An 18,892-nucleotide genomic window follows, 5' to 3' on the forward strand; every position below is an offset into this window, starting at 1 on the left:
TTTTTTTTTTTTTTGGTTTACACTCATCTCTCCCCCCGCCGAATTATTCGTATTTTTTCATCGTTTCTTTTTTTGTGTGATTTTTTAATGCCATTGAGAAGAGGTACAGGTGGAGGGAAAGGACAAGGGAGTACCCATATATGCATACGTCTATACGTGTGTACGTTTATGAGTATCTACATGTGTGTGTGTATGGCGTGGTATTTTGCTCACCGTATTTTTTGTGCGGGCATTTTTTTTTTTTCTGTTTTTTTTTTTTTTTCCCGTTTGCTCCACATACAAAATGGTGTTCTCTGCACCGCCGTCATCATGCCACTTTTATTACGTCCCTTTTTTTTTTTTTTTTAAATTTGAAACCTCGCCAAGTATATAGCGCCATCTCTCCACAGGGGTGTGCGCACGCGTGAAGCTTCTTTTCCGTTTGAACACAAGCATGCAGGAGGGATACCTCAACGAGTACATAATTAAACGTTTACACGTTTACACGTGTACATGTTGCTCTCCCCCCCAAGGGTTGCATGGCCTCCTCGTGCCAACGTGGTAACTTGAATTGGGGACAATTTTTAAAACAATATGAAGCAGCATGTTTGGACGACAAAGTAATCCCACTTGAATGGTGGTGCATGGTCGTATCGGATTGGTGTGCCAACGTCATTTTGTGGCGGCTGGACGGACTGAACAAGAAGGGGCGCAAAAGTTGAATGGCCTTTCCGGTGGGCACGCTGTCCCACAGGGATGGGATGTGGTGACTCCACTGTTTTTAAAGCGTGCTCCTTGGGGGCATGGCACCCCTGACTTTTCCTTTTTTACCGTTACTTACTTTCCTCTTTTACCTTTTTTCAACTTTGTTTAATTTTTTTTTTTTTTTTTTTTTTTTTCTCGCCACGCGGAACGGGTGAACGTTTTTTTCGCGCTCCCTCGAGTTGCAAAACAGAAAAAAAAAAAAAAAAAAAAAAAAAAAAAAGGTGATGCTCGTTTTTTTTATTTCTTCGCCCCTTTTTATATTTCAGTTAGTGGAGAAGGGGAAATTTCAAACTTGGCGGAGGCCAGCAGGAGGGAGGGGCATTTCCTGCCCTCGTGAGCAGGCCGCACGTACATATGTATATATATGTATATATGCACGTATAGTTTTTCTTCCTTGTTGACAAATTTACGCGGATACTCCCATCTGCGCATCGGGGCGAAGCCAGCGCTGGTTGTGTCGTCCCCTATTTTCAAAGCCAAAGCGGCGATGCTGTTAACACGTTGAGGTGGCGAAAAAGAATGCGGAGTTGGTTCACAGGGTGTTATAGAGGTTGTGTACACGCGAGTTAGTGCGTAGTTTTTTTGGGGATCCCTCTTTTTGTGTTCGACCAGCAGGCAGGGTTTTTTTTAGACGCCGCTGTCACGTCGCTATGCCACGTCGCTATACCACGCCGCCGTCACCCCCTTGACGTCACGCCTCTTCTCCACAGCGCCATGCTGTCGCTGAAGGCATCCAGGGCGGACAATTTTTACTACGGTAGTGTGGAGGACGAGGAAATAAAGAAGAAGAAGCAAAAGGAGGAGAAAAAAAGGCAAAAAAGCAGAAAGGACTACAACGAAATTAAATTTGAAGTGCCATACACCATTATATGTACTAAATGCAAATCGTATGTGTACAAAGGGGAGAGGTTCAACAGTGAGAGGAGACAAGTGGGCTTCTACTTAAGTACCCCCTTTTATTCCTTTACCTTTACGTGCAAGAAATGCCCGAATGAAATTGTATTTGAAACCAACCCGAAGGACTGCTCATATGATGTGATAAAAGGGGCCAGAAAAAAAAACGAGCAGTTCGAAAATGTCCTCACAGAACAGGGACGCAATAATGTGAATTCCATCGATTTTGAAAAAAACAAAAAAAAAAAAACCAACCCGTTTCTGCTGTTAGAAGTTGAGGCCCTCCGCAAGAAGGGGCGCGAGGGAAAACAGAATGCGCAGCAGGGGGGAGAAGAAGAAGCCACACACTGGGGGGAAAAAACATTTCGTTCAGGTGAGGCACAGGATAAACCTTCCAACCCTGACTCCTCTGCAGCAGGTGAACTCCCCGACGATGATGTGTCTAGTGAGGACGGATCACATGAGGAGGAGGACGACGACGACCCCACAAGCGAAGAACACATCCATGACGTTATAAAGCAAAACTACCAACTAAACCATATAATGAAAAATGATTTCTCCTGCAACAGCAACCTGAGAAAGCAATTGAGGGACATAAAGAAGGACAAAATTCAGCAGCTGGAAGAACGCAAGAGGAAAAATATTTTTATTGACATCGTGCAAGGGGGGGACCCCCTCGAGGAGGTTCTCGTGAAGAAGTATGTTCGCTTGGGGGAAAAATTAAAGCGACGCAGAGGCGCCCAGGGAGAGGTTACCCAGGGAGAGGCTACCCATGGAAAGGGCGTCCGGCTGAGTGATCACCAAAGTAAGGACCCCCCGATTAAACGCAAACTGGCCAAAAGTAACTTGATAAAAAAAAAGAAGAGTAGCATATTTGACCAGAAGTACCTCAAGAGGGGGAAGTAGAGAGTAGGCGGGGCAGAGGGTGCATGCTTTTTTTTTTTTTTTTTTGTGAGGACATGCCCACGAATGCTCATTCATTGTTGTTGGAGACGGGGGGGGGGGAACCCCAGTGATATGACCCCACCTATGGCGTAGGGTAAAAGCCAGTCTACTTCCCTTTGTCGTTATGTGGATCCCTTTCAAATGAAACATCTGTGAATATAAAATTGTTTTTTTTTATTCCGTGCACACGCATACAACAATAGTTGAGTAGTGTGTGTTTTTTTTCCCATGGAGGTGGAAGACACAAGTTGGTGTGTTTTATGTTTGTAAAAACAAGAAATAATATGTGATGCTGAAGAGGAGGATGACGGATGCCACAAGGGGGTAGTTTATTTTTTCTTCCTCCGGGAGCTGCAAGAAAGGGGGGGGTGGTAGTACAGTTATAAGTGCAGTGTAGTAATGTACGCGCTAGGAAGGTTGGTGGCATCTTCCGGGCATTTGCTAACCACCCGCTTGCACCTCTTTTTGTGTCATTTGGCGATCAGACGCACACACGCATCATGACGTATGCTCGTTCGCACTTTTTTTTTTTTTTTTTTTTTTTTTATAATTTTTTTTTTTTTGTCTTCCCCGAACTCGTAACAACACACATCTGTTGACACGAACATATTTTTTGACGTTCAAATGGGCGTCTCGGAAGGTCACTCCTCGCCCGTGACACACATCTCACATCTAACCTTTTCCTTGGGAGCCTTCCCTTTCGCGTTCGCGCTTGCCTTCGCTTCGGTTTCCTCCTTTATCTCCTTCTCGGAGTAGTCCACGAATTCATCCTTACCCTGCACCGTCTTGGTAGCCGCCTTTTTCTTGTAGAGGGCCGAGTTTTTTCGAATGCCAATGAGGAACGTCTTCATCAGGTTCTGTGCGTTGGCGGAGTGGCCTATTTGCTGGAAGGCCTTCGTTGCGTCTTGTCCTGGTGAGATGAGAGGAAAAGAGGTGTGATCATGCAGTGGCACGTGTCACTCATGAAACGTTAAGAGATCACGTGCACCAAGTTACGTTTGCTGATTCACACAGAATGCTTATCATTTCGTGCATACACGCGCCTGGTGGGCGGGCGTATCCTCCCTTTTACCATCATGCTCCTTGAGAACATCGAACCCTCCGGGATGCTCCAAAAACGCAGTGACGTCATACACCAGGTCGTTTATAATGATGCAACATTTGGACTCTTTTTTCAGCTTCTGGAGATCCTTGTCTCCAATCACTTTGAGTTTTTTGATTGCCATGTTGGCGCTTCCGCAGGGGGTGTAACAACACTTGTGATGGACCTGCCTGCACGTGCTCTTATCTGTGCATACGCCTGATGCGGTACCTGGGCATGCTTAAAAAAAAAAAAAAAAAAACTAATGCGCAACAAGCATGCACATCCTCACTGGGTAACAGAACCACCGCTCACTCTCGAACGAAACTGAAAAACGTGTGCGCAGTTGAGGGGTGGAGTTTACTACGTACCGCTGTTTGTGCGACACACACACACCCCTTTTTGGGGAGGGATTCACGCAGGGGGACAGGAAAGAAAAATGTTCTTCGTCGAATTCGGAATACACGCAGGGAAAATGTATTTAAAATGAAAGTGGAATATACGTACGTGGGGTGTGCTTTGGTTTTTTTTCACTGCATCGTGGTTTTAAGTTCCGTGCGAAGTGATTTGGGTGTATTCTCTTATGGATAGCTTTTTTTTTTTTTTTTTTTTTTTTTGTTGCAAAATCACCTGACCGTTCATAATTTCCCAAATGGCTAGTTTTCGATGCAACGCAGGTTGCAATCTACAATGGGGGAAAAGTTAATCGGATCGCTCGCTTTTTGCCCGTGTGGTGGTCGTGTTGCAAATCTCTTTTTTCGCGATCGCCGCAAGTGGTCACACGTTTCACCATATGGGCATAACTTTCCGTTTCGTTTTTGCATACTGTGCCACGCTCGGGCGCTTTGTAATCGCTTGAAAGCAAGCTAAGGAGCAGTTATGCTGTGCGCATCGCAATGGAGTTTATTCAAACTTCGGTGCTGCTATGTCGTACACACATCGAAGTGGAGTGACTTTATGCTTCACAACGGGAGGCTCTTTTCGAGTGTCCCTTCCGCCTCGGCGAAAAAAAAGAAAAAAAAAAAGCTGCCTCCGCGTCGGGTTAAGGTGTGCAGGCATTATTGCACACAAGAGTAGGTACACACCCACTGATATATATTCAGAACGTCCGGGCGCCGCTGCCGCGTGTATGAAAACAATGCGAGTGTGTGTCTCCCACGCTTCTCTCCCCCTACGGCAATGCACGATGGAGAGACTCACATGTGGATGGCCTTGTCGAAGGACTGTAGCGCGACCTCCTTGATGACCTCGGAGAAGGTGGGGTGGGCATAAATAATCTCACTCAGACTTTTGGAGGACCCTCCGCTGGCAACATAAATGGACAAAGGCAGAATCAAATCGCTAGCATTATTTCCAATAATTTGAGAGCCCAGGATTTTGTTAGAGTCATTTTCAACGAGGAGTTTAATCAGCCCATCAAAATCGTCAATTGTTCTGGACCTGCTGTTAGCAGCAAAGGGAAAGGTAACAGCCTTGAATGAGAGATTCATTTGTTTGCACCTCTCTTCATTTAGACCTACGCTGGCTACCTCCGGGTGAGTATATATAACACTTGGTACGAGGTCATAATTAATGTGTGATTTTTGTGGCTTGTTTAACTTCAATTCGCTGAATAGGATATTGGCCAAGAGGTATCCTTCTTCCTCTGCCTTGTGTGCAAGCATAGGTCCGTCGACGGCATCTCCAATTGCTTTAATAGTTGGATGGGATATAACACTGAAGGACTCATCGACTTGAATCTTTTTATTTTTTCCCAACTCGATATTCACTTTTTCCAAATTAAGATTGTCAAAATTGGCTCTTCTACCAACACAGACTAGAACAACATCAGATTTTACTTTTTGTATTTCCTTTGTCTTTGTGTTTTGAGCAAATAAAGTGGCTTCCTCATTTTCTACGTTACCTCCTATTACGGATGTATTAAAAGCAAATTTTATTTTTATTTTTTCAAGTGTTTTCTGGAGCACTTTGCTTACATCTGCATCTAGAAAAGTGCACAATCTGTTGTTATACTCAAAAATAGTGACATCTGAACCCATTTTGGCAAAAACAGAACCTATTTCTAATCCAATGACACCACCACCAATGATAGAAATTTTATTCGGGATCTTTTTAAAATTAAGAATATCATCTGACGTTTGTATAACCTGGTGATCATAATGTAAAAGGTCCTCAACATTTTCTGCCTCCTTTGCATTATCATCATTCAACTTCTTTAATGGAATTTCTATTGGCTTCGACCCTGTAGCGATAACAATGCGTTCTGCCGTCACCAGCTTCTCCTTCCCTTCACTGTTTACCAAAACAGAGTTGGCATCTACGATACTTCCATGTCCTATGAGGTGATTAACTTTGTTCTTCTTATACAGGTACGTTATTCCATCAGCTAGATTCCCCATGCATTTGTTTTTGTGCTTGTGTATCGTCTCCACATCTAGGTGTACATTGTCAATGATAATACCGCTTTGCTTGAACTTATTCTTTGCCTCATAATAATTGTGTGCAATGTGTAGGAGGGACTTGGAAGGGATGCAGCCTCGGTTCAGGCAGGTGCCTCCTAGCTTCTTGTCTTCGTTCACATTAAGGACATTCAGCTTATTCTGCGCGCACCGGATGCTGCACACGTACCCCCCTGGGCCGCCGCCTATCACGATCACGTCGTAGCTGAGGGGAAGCAAGTGGGAAGTAAATCGGCCATCACATGTGACACAACAAATGTGATGCAACAAAATGGGACAGACATAGGGCTACGCGAAACAACATTTACGCAGTGTAAAACACAATTCGATATTGCGCGTGGCAGCGCCGGTCGCCTGCCCGTGGCGCACTCAAGTCGGGTTTACTCCTTCTTTGATGAAAAGTGCCTCCGGCCAGGAAAAAAGACGACCCTTGTTCTGCTCACAACTGCGTTCATTTTGAAATTTTAAATTCTGCAAAGAAGAGGGGGGGGGGAAGTAGACGCGGTTGGGGATTACCGCATACGTGCGACGTGCGCGCAAGGGGAACGAGCGCTGTTGGTGTTATATGCTTCTTTCGCCGTGCTGCGCTTCCTTCTCTGTGCTCGCTTTTTTTTATTTTTCCGTTTCGCCGCTATGCCGCCAGAATTTGCCGCTCAACACAAATGTGCGAGGTTTGCACACGTGTGGGCTTACCTACGGACGGGGGCGGCGCGATACGTTTTTTGGGGGGGGGGATGGCGCCCTGGTCCCTGTTCTTCCCGCTTGTACAAACTGCAAGGGGAATTAAATTTTGAGGCCTCACTGGGGGACGCGTCTATGGTGTATGGTGTATGTCGTAGGGGTTGTTGGTGGGCCGCTGGCCAATTGTGTGTAAAGATATGCGCAGATAAGGTGTGCGTAAATTTGGGGAGGGCTCTTAGCTCTTTAAAAAGGGATTACACACATCCTTTGTGTGCCGCTCGACATGGCGCACGTATACATAAGCGTTCAAAACACAGATTTGTGAAGGCATGTAAAAACCCTAGCTAGCTGCCGCTCTGTTCACTTATTCGAGTCCGCGTGGTGTGGTTAGTCCGGTGGGGAAACGAACAAAGCGATCGACCTGGCAAGTGATCACACTGTGAGGCCGTAAGTTGTGGGGACAAACGCGTTCACGCAGAATGGAGCAAAGGCACAGAGAAAAACATGCACATAAAGGAGGCATACTTTTGTGCGTGAAAAAAAAAAAAAAAAAAATATATCATTGCGGGGAATACGAATCTGAGGATGTGCCAAACGGGGGGGAGTAACCTATTTAGGGGCGTGTTTTAACCCGGGTAGGCCAACCGGAAAACAAGCGAAGGATGACACTCGGAGGGATCCCTTGTGCACTGGCTGGAGTCCAAACCTGAAACAAGCCCAGCACAGATACGCACGTGGGAAAAGCACAACATTGGGGAGGTTGTGCCCACTCCACCCCCCTGTGTCGCAAAAATGAAGGGTACCGGAGCTTGGCCAGGCTGTGCACACAAGCTTGAGGGGGCCAAACCGGGGAACAGGAGCGAGGATCGATATGAGGTAATATGAAGAGGGAGCATCGAGGTGGAGAGTAGTGTCCGGGAGAGCAACCTCCGCCATAGTAACCTCCGCAATAGTGACCTCCGGGAGAGCATCAGGTTGAATTAGCCTATGGGAGACCGGCGACATGGGTTTAACCTACGGGAGAAAGTAGCCCCAGTCCCGTGCGTAGGAGGGGGGTGCAGCAAAGCGCGCACCGGTGACGTCGCCCCCACTTCTTCCCGCGACGCCGTGGGAGGCGATTCTGCCTGTTATTATGTAGAAAAAGCGGGGGCACATTTGAATGGAGCAAGTGGCTTAATATTTCTCATGTAGTGGTCCTGCCCCCCCCGCAACGGGTAGAAAAGAAAAGCGTTCCTTCGTAGGTGACACATGTGCGTGCACATGTTTTTTCTTTTTACTCTTGCGTTTGCATACTGCTTGTTCCTTCGCAAGTGCTCTCCTTTTTTTTTCTTTTTTTTTTTTTTTTTTTACCCCTTTCCACATGACACAACGCAGTTGATTCTTCTTTTTTTCCTGTGCCCCCCCAAAGTACAACGTATATACTAACCAAGTAAAAAAAAAAAAGAAAACTGCGAACAAATCTCCACAAGCGACTTTCCAACCGCGGAGTTACGCCCCTCCCTACGCATGACAATAACATCGCCGTTACTCGAGGCACAAAGTGTAATTCGAGTTCACTTGGCATTAACGTGTAACACTTATTTTGTTGAAGCTCCCGGTTTTTGTGGAGTGACACATCATATAGGTGTAATTTCGCTCAAGTGTATGCTCTCCCTTTTTGGCCTTTTTTTTTTTTTCTACACATGAGCGTGTCACCTAGGAGTAGTCCTAAACAGTGATTGCGCCGTCGCCTCGCTCAACGGGCAAGGGTAGCGTTGTGCGTACAAGAGTAGTTTACGTGCAAGAATTGTGTACGTGCTTATACACACCTTTGTCAGGTGTAAGAAACGGCAGGAGGGGTAAAGTGTGCGGTTCGCTTCCACACAGTTAAAAGAGTGGTGAGGAGGTAAAAAAACCCAGTGAGGCGAATATAAGGTTGCAGAAGCAATCTCTTCCACCCCAAAAATAAGGCTACTCTCTCCCCACCAGATGAACTTGAGGCCCGCCGTAGTGTTCCTACTAGTGGCCCTTCTGGGCTGCCTGCTCAAGTGTGGGAAAAGCGTTAAGCGGAAAAGAGGAGTATGCGGCAAGCGCAGAGGGCTCCTGAACAAAAAGCTCAAATATATCAACAGCAAACTGATAAGCAGAAGGAAGGAAAATTACGTGAGAGCTAAAATGACTGAAAATAAAGTGAAGGGAAAGGATATTATATATGGAAATGAATGTCGTAATGAATTATTACGAGGCATTTTAACTGTCTCAGATGTAGTGAAGCTAACTTTGGGTCCTAGAGGAAGAAATGTACTCCTGGAAAAAGAATATGGAAGCCCATTAATAATTAATGATGGAGTGACAATTGCAAAAAATATCTCATTAAAGGATAGGAAGAGAAATAATGGAGTCAAGTTAATGCAGGAGAGTACCAACATATCTAATGACAAAGCAGGAGATGGTACAAGTTCCACAGCACTAATGACAGCTACCATCACAAGGAAAGGAATTGAACAAGTGAATAAAAATCACAACCCTATCCCCATACAAAAAGGAATACAAATAGCTGCAAAAATGATTATAGAAAAAATTAAATCATTATCTACCCCAATTAAAACGTATAAGGACATTTTAAACATCGCCACCATAGCTAGTAATAATGATACACATATGGGAAGCATCATTGCAAATGCTTATGACAAGCTCGGGAAAAATGCTGCAATAATTTTAGACGACAATGCAGATATTAACGACAAATTAGAATTCACAGAAGGTTATAATTTTGACCGGGGAATTATTAACCCCTACCTTTTATACAATGAAAATAAAGACCACATAGAATATAATAATGTGTCTACCCTCATTACGGATCAGAATATTGATAATATTCAATCCATTTTACCTATTTTGGAAATTTTTGCTAAGAACAAGCAGCCACTCTGCATCATCGCCGACGACTTCAGCAACGAAGTCCTCCAGACGCTCATCATAAACAAGCTCAAGGGCGCCATCAAAGTGGTAAGTTCAGAAGCGGCCAAGATGAGAAGCGGTTACGCTGCGAAGCGGATACGCTGAGAAGTGGCCAAGTTCAGAAGCGGTTACGCTGCGAAGCGAATACCCTGTTGTGCCGCTGCGCCGCTACGCCGCTGCTACCCCTCTCCACGCGTATAGCGCGCAAATTTCACCCCCTTTTTTTGCGCGAAAAAAAAAAAAAAAAAAAAAAAAAAAGTGGAGACAGAACAAAACCAGAGAGGGTGCAGAAGTGGAGTAACCCTTAAGCCAGGGTTAACTTGCTATGGTACCGCCCTCTCACATGCATGGGGGAAAAACCCAGGGGGCAAAGTCCTCCTCGTGGCGCCGTCTTCCGACGAAGGAGTTCGCAGCGAGCGCGGCGCATCCGTCCATGTGCGCGACTCAGGAGAGTCCCGTATTTACTCTAAATCGCGTCCCGGTGGGCCGCCTTGCAATTTGCGTGAGAAAACCCTTTTAACATTAATAACCCCCACCCACCCCCCTGCTGCAGGTACCCATAAGAGCGCCCTCGTTTGGAGACAGGCGTAAGGACTACCTGAAGGATCTGTGCATCGTGACGAACAGCAAATACATAAGTGCGGACGTGGGTCTGGACCTGAACAACCTCCACAACAACATGAGCTCCTTTGACAACAACTACCTGACGCTGCTGGGAAGTGCAAATACACTCATTGTAAAAAAAGATAGAACCAGTTTAATCACCAAAGAGGAATACAAGAATCAAATAGACGACAGAATTAAAGTCTTAAAAAAAGAGTTTGAAGAAACGACATCTAAGTATGACAAGGAAAAATTAAATGAGCGAATAGCTGCCTTGTCAGGTGGTATTGCCAAAATATTAATCGGAGGAAATACAGAAACGGAACAGAAAGAGAGGAAGTTTAAATATGAGGATGCAACCAATGCAGTGAAGAGTGCTATCGACATTGGGTATGTCCCAGGAGGAGGAGTCACCTATTTAGAAATAATCAAATCAAATTTCTTAAACGAAATACATAAGAAAATTGAAGAAGAACTTAAAAACACAGGAAACCAAGAAGATAAGAAATATTTAGATCTAGTGGGTAACTTAGAATCTGAATTGGAACTCCGAAAAATGGGAGCAAATATAGTAGTCAGCAGCTTAGATGTAATTACCAAGCAAATAGCAGATAATGCTGGAGTCAATGGAGATAACGTTGTGAAAATTATTTTGAATTCACAAGACAAATACGGATTTGGGTATGATGTTAATACAAACAAATTTGTGAATATGGTTGAAAATGGAATTATTGACAGTACCAATGTTATTATAAGTGTTATTAAAAATAGCTGTAGTATAGCTAGTATGGTTTTGACGACAGAGTGTATGATGGTGGACAGTGAGAAGAAGGACAAGGGAATCCTCGACTCAAGCATCAGCTCACCCAACTACCTGCAGCAGCATAGAAGGGCTGGAGCGTATAGGAGGAAACTAGACCATATGGACGATGATGAGGATGAGGATGAGGATGACCTGGAGAATGAAGAGGACGACGAGGATGATGAAGAGGAAGATGAGGATGATATTGATGATGAGGAGGACGACGTACAGGAGGAAGAGGAGGATGAAGACGACGGCTACAACTACGATGAGTAAGAGGTTGTTTGTGTGTGTAGCGGGGGGAGGGATCAGAGAACGGTGGGTGCAACCTCCACGAGTGGGAAGTAGACTCACACGGTTTAGCACAGAGGACAGATCGAACAAATTAGCAGAATGGACATGAACATGGTACCCTTTGTGCCTCCCCCATCTTAAGCCGCTTTATTTTTCCCTGTCAATTTTTTTTTTTTTTTTTTTTTTTTTTTTTTACTCCTTTTTAAATATTTTTTTTTTCTCTCTTCTGTGCCCCTTGTCAGGACTTCCCACAGCCAGGTTCCTCCACATTGCCGCCGTTCATTTTTTTTTTTTTTTTTTTTTTTTTTTTTGACTCCTTTTAAAATAAGCAAACGTGTGTATGCATGCACACGCGCAGTTGTACTTTTGCATTTTGCATGGAGAGTACCCCTGTGCCTGTTTTTTTTTTTTTTTTTTTTTAAGATAATTAATCAATCCTGCATTAGTCCATGCGTTTAATTGTTCACCTGATCACGCGTGTTAACAGCGCGCCGGTTTATTCACCCCTTCGTTTTTATTTATCTACTCACGCAAAATTCCCCCCACACTTCGCACACTCGGGGTGGTATGAATCTCAAAACGGGAAAATTCCATGGCGAATTTGAGCCTTGCATTCTTGGTTTTTTTAATTCACTTTTCTCTACTCGAGTAGCGCAGCGATGTTAACGAGCGCAGAGCCATGTCATATAGACCAGCGACACAGCAGCATGTTTCACCCCATCCGGATGTCGCACATGTCGCACGTCGTGTGTCGCGCATCACTTGTCGAGAGTGACCTGTTCGCAGGCTGCGGCACCCATGTGTGTATGCCCCTTTCTGTGCGCCCTCTTACCCGAGAACAGCAGCGCGAACTGGAGAACAAACTGAAGAACGACGCGAGGGAGCAAATTGCCCCATTTTTTGTATGAATGGTTCAGGCATAATTGAGAAAAAAAAAAAAAAAAAATAGCCATTTTGTTGAAATGCGCAAAATTGTGCTGACTATTCAGGCATTTTTGTTTTTTCAATTTTGACAAAATGCAGAATGGGGATAAGTGGAAGGAACTATGAAACTCCGCCGTTTGGTTCTGTTTGCGGCTTCTTTCCGTAGTTCCCTTCCCCAGCGGCCTTCTCTCCTTTTTTTCCTACCTCTGAAATGCGCCTCTTCTTTGCTCTCCACACCTTCCTATTAGCCGCCTTTTCCACGCAACTTAGGCGCTGCTACAGCGGCCTTAACAACCCCCCTCACCACTGCATAAGTAAGTTCACGTTGTCAAAACTGAGCAACAGTTACCATGTAAAAAATGACATAATCAATTATGGCAGATTTAAATATGTGTACACCATTAAGAATCATCCCATCCACCATGTAACGACGAAGATCCTTGATCACCTGAAAAGGCAGTCTGCCTTCTGGGTAGTTTATAACAAGTGCCCACTGTACCAAAGAAATTTATGCTTTAATGATATTTTGATTAAAAACACGAATGATACCACGTCTGCGAGGAATAACTTTTACTTTTCAGACTCCCTTTTGTACATCCCCCAGGCGACGTCTCTCTTTCCCCATGTGTGTCACTTGCTAAGGGGGGAACAAACGGGGACACACGTTCCACAGCGTGGGGCAGGGACACTAAATGGGGATATACCCACCAACCAAACGGTCATACAAAGTGAATGCACGGTTGAAGAAGCAGCGGAGGGGGAGGAGGGAGTGCCCCGTCTCGCCTTGCGTGAGTATTGCCAAACTTCACTCCGAAGCGAAGAAACATCAAGGCCAGGAAAGTCCCTCTTCGCGCCGCCACAGGTAGACAGAGAAACAGAAAACTTCCTCATCATCTCCAACGTTTTCAGAAAAGACAATATTGACAAATTGCACTTTCCATTTTTTAACCAAATGGATATATATATAAAAATAAAAAACGAACTGGTAGGAAAAAAGAAACAGCTCCTGTATTTTCTCTGTTCAATGCTGGACTCAATTTTTGGAAGGACACACAAATGGAGGATAAGGAAAGACTCCTTCGATTTTACCAATCATTCTTTGCAAGCAGAACTTTATCACAATGACAAATGGGTTGAAATTTTGGGTTGTGGAATTTTAAAGCAAAAAATCCTGTTTCGCAAATGGAAGCAGTATGATGTAGGTGATTACTTAGCCATAGGGTTAGGGTTAGATAGAATCGCCATGATAATGTGGGAGGTCAACAGAATACGTGACCTATATTTGTACATTACGAACACGGGAGGGAATACTTTATTTACAAAAAAAACGAACACAGAGGGTTCGAGAAAAGGCACAATTACAAACATGATTGGACATGATGATATTCCAGGAGGAGACACAAATGGAGATGTATCGGTTCAAACAAATGGGCCAGCCGTTACGGGAGGACCCATCGGTGATGAAAACATCCTAGTAGATTCCCCAAAGTTGGAGGGAACCCATTTGAGGAATGCATTACTGAATCGGTTGTCGAGGAAAAGGGATCCGAATCGACCAAAGAGCGACTCATTTCTGTACTTTTTAAATTTATATAATGTACGGCACGAGGAGAGAGATGTGTCTTTTTATGTCAACTCGGAGTGGGACACGGAGCTCTTCACAAAAACGGTTCTTCAGTTTGCACCCCCTGTGGAAGGCAGTCGTTTGCTCAAGCGGATTCTACTTCTCGATGTGTTCACGCATGAAGGCTCTGGCAGGACCAGTTACACATACAAGTTTCTGTACGCCGCGCCGGCGAGCATACGGGTAGGTCGCTCGGTTCAACGAAGTTGAGCGGCATAATCCAGCGCAACGCGTCACAACTCACTACTATAAGCCCTTCATGATCCACACACAACCGCCTCCGTTTCCCCCCCTTCCGCAGGATCAGCACACCTTTAGAGGCCTCGTGAAGGAACTGCACGAAAAGTTGGTGAGCGAGATCGTTCGCACGTACGACGTGAGCATTCGGTGATGCCCGCGGGGTGGCAGCTGGGTATGTCCACGTGACACAGACGTCGCCCCTCCTTTTGTTTGCCCATCTTCCTACACCCACTTTAACGCAAACCGCTCAAGCCGCTCATTGCGCTGATTCTCTTCACGTCGCCCCCTCCCCGGCGCACGAGGGGGTACTTGAGAAAGTCCCAGAAAAAGAGAAACTGCTCCAGGCCGCCGAAAATTAAGTACGCCCGCCTTTTGGTGAAACAGTAAAAAAACTTCATGCTGAGGATGCTTCCAACTTTGTTTAAGTGTTCGAATTTGTAAAAACTGAGAAACTGGGCTACCAGCTGGGCGTCCGCACTCGCGTCGCCGCCGTCGCCTTGTTTATTGCCTTCCCCTTCGTTACCGCCGTCCGCACTCGCGCCCTCCGCGATGTTGTGTCCCTGCGCAATGTTGTGGCCCCCCCCGATGTCGTCGCCTGCCCGCGTGCGCATCCTATACACAAGAATCTCCTTCCGCTTGGTAAAAACAGCAAAGTACGTTTCTTCCCCCAGGCAGAGAAAATCAAAAAGAGCAATTTTAAACGTTTCTGCCGTATCCACCTTGGTGAAGAATAATTTTTGAGCCTGCGTATCCGCCCCTCCTCCCTGTCGGGCTAACTCAGGAAAGAGGGAAAGCGCGTTCCTTATGGACGTAAAATAAATACACGTGTTGGAGTGAATAAAGAGGTACCCATCGCGAAGGTAGAAGCGGATAATGCGATCATCTACACTTATGGTTCGCAAGCAACATGTGAAATATTGGTCAAAGATAAAAAACATATTTTTTTCTGAAAAGATAAAAACGTAACATACTTTTTCATAAATCGTAGATTTGAGAAAATTTTTTTTTCCATAAAATTCTGGCATTGCCTTTTTCAAATAATTCTTTAAATCTGTCACTTGGTTGGTCAGGACGTTATAAAGGAACAACGTGTCTTCATTCACCACAGCCAGGTATGTATCGTAAGGGTTGCTCTGTATTAGGTGTGCCATGTGTGTATTGATTCGGACATTGTCGTCCTTCTTTTTATTTTTCGTTCCTCTATGTTGATGTGTAAACTGATTAAGTGTGAGGGGATCTCCAACAGTCAGATCGTCACTACCCGCCTCATCAAAATCGACCACCTCCAATTCCTTCCTTGAACTAAACCAACACAGAGAAAAGACATTTTCATTTTCTCGTATGGGCGGGACAGTCACACTTCTCCTTTGAGCATCCATGAGGGAAAAAAAACCGAACTGCTGTTTTTTGTTTACAAAGGCTACGAGTGGTAGGTGTAGATGATTCGTCAGGTACGTGCAGACGCTCATGCGCTGGGAGTAGAACGGCTTTGCGAGGCGCATCTTCCCGCCGTCACTCCCCCCGCTGCTCCCCCCGCCGCCGTCCTTTTTGACCTCCAGATGGTACACGTTTTCATTTCCAAGGGAGAAGATGACGTTATTTCGAAAACAAAGAATCTGATAGACCCACACAGAAAGGGTAAAAACTTTGTACACGTTTTTTTGGTTGCTGAATTGGAAAAGACAAAGGTACTTCTCTGCGTCGTATACGTATGCGAAGTCTTCTCCATTCAGCGTGCAGATGGACAAATGAAAGATTCTCTTACATCGGGGGTCATACTTATGAGTGATCTGTTTTTGCTTCAAATTATATTTGTGGATTGTTCCCGTGTCGCCACTTGTTATGTAGAGGTCGTTGTCCCTTCCAAAGCACACGCAAGTGTGGCTCTTTTGCTGCTTGGAGTTGTGTACGGGGTTCCCAGTGTGCTGAACTGGGTTTGCGCTACCCTCCGCAGCATGTTCTTTCATGTTATCCAGTTGGGTGGCGTCTAGCTCTACATGCACCACCTCGCCCCCCCGCGAGACTTCCCCAATTCTGACGCACCTCTGCGTGGAGAAGGAGAAGTACACCTCACCGCTCTCGCTAAGACAGGCACTGAGGCAGAAGATCACCTCATTCGCGACGTTCACCACGAAAAGGGGTTCATACAAGGGCAAATTAAAAACCAAGATGCAGTCCCTGTAGGCTAAAAAGACATGCACATTGCTTCGCAACGCAGTCGTTATGCGGCTGTCACCACCTTCGGCGTTCAAGTAGGCCTTCACGTTGGTCTCGATGAGGTGTATTTTTTCCCCTCTTCTGAAGTTTTTTTTTATTTTTATTTCCTTCTCCGGGATTAAGAAGTAAACGTTTCCTTCGGTGTCTCCATATATAAGCACGTAGAACATCCGCTTCACAATTTTGTGCACGCGACACTGCCCGCAGGGGATTCCCTTACATGCTTCCTGTCCATCCCTAGCCCCGCTGAGCCACCCCTGCAGAACATCAAAGCAGTATCGGTTCTTATTCCAAATCTGCTTCTCCACTTGGTCGAGGTCCACAATCCTTATGCTCCCCTCATACACATCTGTCTCCATTTGGTTGTAAAGACTGTTGTGTTCGCTTATGTGCAAAAAGGTATACTGTAGTGCCGTCACTGGTATTTTTTCCCTTGTGATTAAACGAGATTTGTTTGTTATATAATTGAAGAGGTGTATTTCTTTCTTTTCGTTGTAGAGGAGGAGCTCTGGAGGGGCCGTGTCCAGGGCGTTTCTTAGGTCGCAGCTGAGTAAGGAGTTTTTTTCCCTCCCAAGGGGATCTGAAGACGATCCCATTTTTGCCTCTCTGTCTGGCCACTTGCCCCCTTTTGTTGCCTCATGGGCCCCTAGCCGAGTCTCCCCCGTTTCAGAACTCTCCTTCCCCAAAGTAGCCAAGGATAAACAAAAAAAAAATGGATTCCTGGTTGTGCCAAAGAAGGGACCCAGACCAAGTACATACTCCATGTTGACATAAAAAACGCACGACACAACTTTCATGTCGCTAAACATACTTACGCTCAAGACTTCATTTTTTACAACTCTCTTTACAATGACACTGTTTTTGTGGACCCCACAGGTTAGGAAATCAACCAATTTTACTTTAAATGGAGATTTTTTTTCTTCCTCCGGGTATGGTGTTGTCCCCACTTCTCCTGCCCCTCCCTTTTCCTCATGCTGGTCAAAAGTGAAGTAGGGAATGGGGGGACAAAACTGCCCATTGAACCAAAACAAAGATGGGAAATATAAAATGTTCTTTAGATCGTTTTTTTTTTTCTTCCCTTTAAAAACGAGGTCCTTCTTTTCCAAATATAAAGAGTACCTCTGTAGGTTTCTTTGCCTTTCGTCCAGCATATTTAGGGGTGGGAAGCGCAAATGACGTGGTATAAAAATGGGTTAAAGTGGGAAAAGGTGTCATGTGCGTCTCCCTCTCCCCACCACCCCCCTTTCGCAAGTTTATACAGTGTAGAGAACGGCTGGGTATAATAACATACGGATGGGGACAATGTTTAAGGAAGAAGCGGTGGGATTTTTATTTTTATTTTGTTTGCATTTTTTTTTGCAATTTTTTCTGGGTGAGAAAACATGTTCCACTTCGGTTTCCTCCCTCTCCCCTCACCCGACGAGTGAAAATTCGTTTGGCCAAAAGGGGGATTTTTTTGTTTCCAAGGGGACAGTAAAGTGAAAGGAGGGGTAGAGTGGTCCAAGGACATTTTACGCACCGGCATTATTTGTATGTACATTGGGGACACCTACAAACAGGCGATGCAATCATATATGCGACCTGTGTAAGCTTGTTGTGTGTTGCCTACTCAGGTGCGCCGCTGCAGATGACCCCCCATCCACTTGGTTTGCCACACGAAGGAGAAAAACAAGTTCGCACTCAAAAAAGAACAAAAAAAGGGCTACCCATTTTTGGAAAAAAATGTCCTCCCCCCCCCGTTGAAGATCATCCAAACGCGTTTTGACACACTGCGCTTGCAAGTTACAGTTAATCGAACAGCATGTGAGTAGCTCCCCCTCATGAAAAATTCACACCGGGGAAAAAAGCTAAAACTGAACATTGGAACAAAAGGGAGGGGGATGCCTAACACAATTGCATGTGTGTTACATACACAGGGATGCCCCAATTCGCAAGCACGAATGATTTTTGCAGAGTAACCGAGGCTAAGTGAATGCAAGAAGGGAAGTAGCGTAGTAATGTCTAGGCGCCGCGGGGACAAGGCACTTGTTCCCCCCTGCATGCCAGTCTGATTCTTCCCAAATGGCGGTGATGATACGAGGAGGAAGGTAACGGGGGGGTGTAATTCTTTACCCTCCACCGATACAGCTATTTTTTTTTTTTTTTTTTTTTTTTTTTTAAATTTAGCTAGTTTCTTTTTTCTTTAATTTTAATTAAAATAAAAATAAACAAATAAATAAGAATAAATAAATAAGTACACACATAGATACTTATATACAACTGAATAAGGCATCTCTCAAACTTCAAAAAAAAAAAAAAAAAAGGAAAAAAAAAAAAAAAGGGCCGGGATAAATTTCCCGTTCTCGCACAAACGTGCCACTCCCGATTTAGCCGCAGTAAATAACCAAACTAAAATATGGATATAAGGGGGATGACTCCTCAAAAAAGGGGCGCATTCTTCATAT

At 44.9% G+C, this 18,892-nt stretch overlaps 6 protein-coding genes across 6 annotated transcripts; 3 read left to right on the top strand and 3 right to left on the bottom strand.

The window, feature by feature from the left end:
• Positions 1-1,458: 1,458 nt before the first annotated feature.
• On the top strand, positions 1,459-2,544 carry AK88_01623 (uncharacterized protein; the record flags this gene model as incomplete). The annotated part of the gene is made up of 1 exon (XM_012479258.1): positions 1,459-2,544. The coding sequence occupies one exon, from the start codon at positions 1,459-1,461 to the stop codon at positions 2,542-2,544; it is 1,086 nt and encodes a 361-aa protein (XP_012334681.1).
• A 297-nt stretch (positions 2,545-2,841) lies between these two features.
• Positions 2,842-3,809, bottom strand: AK88_01624 (uncharacterized protein; the record flags this gene model as incomplete). Its single annotated transcript, XM_012479259.1, has 3 exons — positions 2,842-2,934; positions 3,261-3,493; positions 3,656-3,809. The coding sequence occupies 3 exons, from the start codon at positions 3,807-3,809 to the stop codon at positions 2,842-2,844; spliced, it is 480 nt and encodes a 159-aa protein (XP_012334682.1).
• Positions 3,810-4,860: 1,051 nt separating this feature from the next.
• AK88_01625 (dihydrolipoyl dehydrogenase) lies at positions 4,861-6,578 on the bottom strand (the record flags this gene model as incomplete). Its single annotated transcript, XM_012479260.1, has 2 exons — positions 4,861-6,328; positions 6,508-6,578. 2 exons carry the CDS (start codon positions 6,576-6,578, stop codon positions 4,861-4,863), a joined length of 1,539 nt encoding a protein of 512 aa, XP_012334683.1.
• A 2,194-nt stretch (positions 6,579-8,772) lies between these two features.
• On the top strand, positions 8,773-11,425 carry AK88_01626 (chaperonin CPN60, mitochondrial; the record flags this gene model as incomplete). The annotated part of the gene is made up of 2 exons (XM_012479261.1): positions 8,773-9,792; positions 10,298-11,425. The coding sequence occupies 2 exons, from the start codon at positions 8,773-8,775 to the stop codon at positions 11,423-11,425; spliced, it is 2,148 nt and encodes a 715-aa protein (XP_012334684.1).
• Positions 11,426-12,578: 1,153 nt separating this feature from the next.
• AK88_01627 (uncharacterized protein) lies at positions 12,579-14,382 on the top strand (the record flags this gene model as incomplete). The annotated part of the gene is made up of 2 exons (XM_012479262.1): positions 12,579-14,174; positions 14,293-14,382. The coding sequence occupies 2 exons, from the start codon at positions 12,579-12,581 to the stop codon at positions 14,380-14,382; spliced, it is 1,686 nt and encodes a 561-aa protein (XP_012334685.1).
• An 82-nt stretch (positions 14,383-14,464) lies between these two features.
• AK88_01628 (uncharacterized protein) lies at positions 14,465-17,599 on the bottom strand (the record flags this gene model as incomplete). Its single annotated transcript, XM_012479263.1, has 1 exon — positions 14,465-17,599. The coding sequence occupies one exon, from the start codon at positions 17,597-17,599 to the stop codon at positions 14,465-14,467; it is 3,135 nt and encodes a 1,044-aa protein (XP_012334686.1).
• Between the last annotated feature and the right edge of the window lie 1,293 nt (positions 17,600-18,892).

Source organism: Plasmodium fragile, assembly GCF_000956335.1.
Source record: "Plasmodium fragile strain nilgiri unplaced genomic scaffold supercont1.14, whole genome shotgun sequence".
NCBI lineage: Eukaryota > Apicomplexa > Aconoidasida > Haemosporida > Plasmodiidae > Plasmodium > Plasmodium fragile.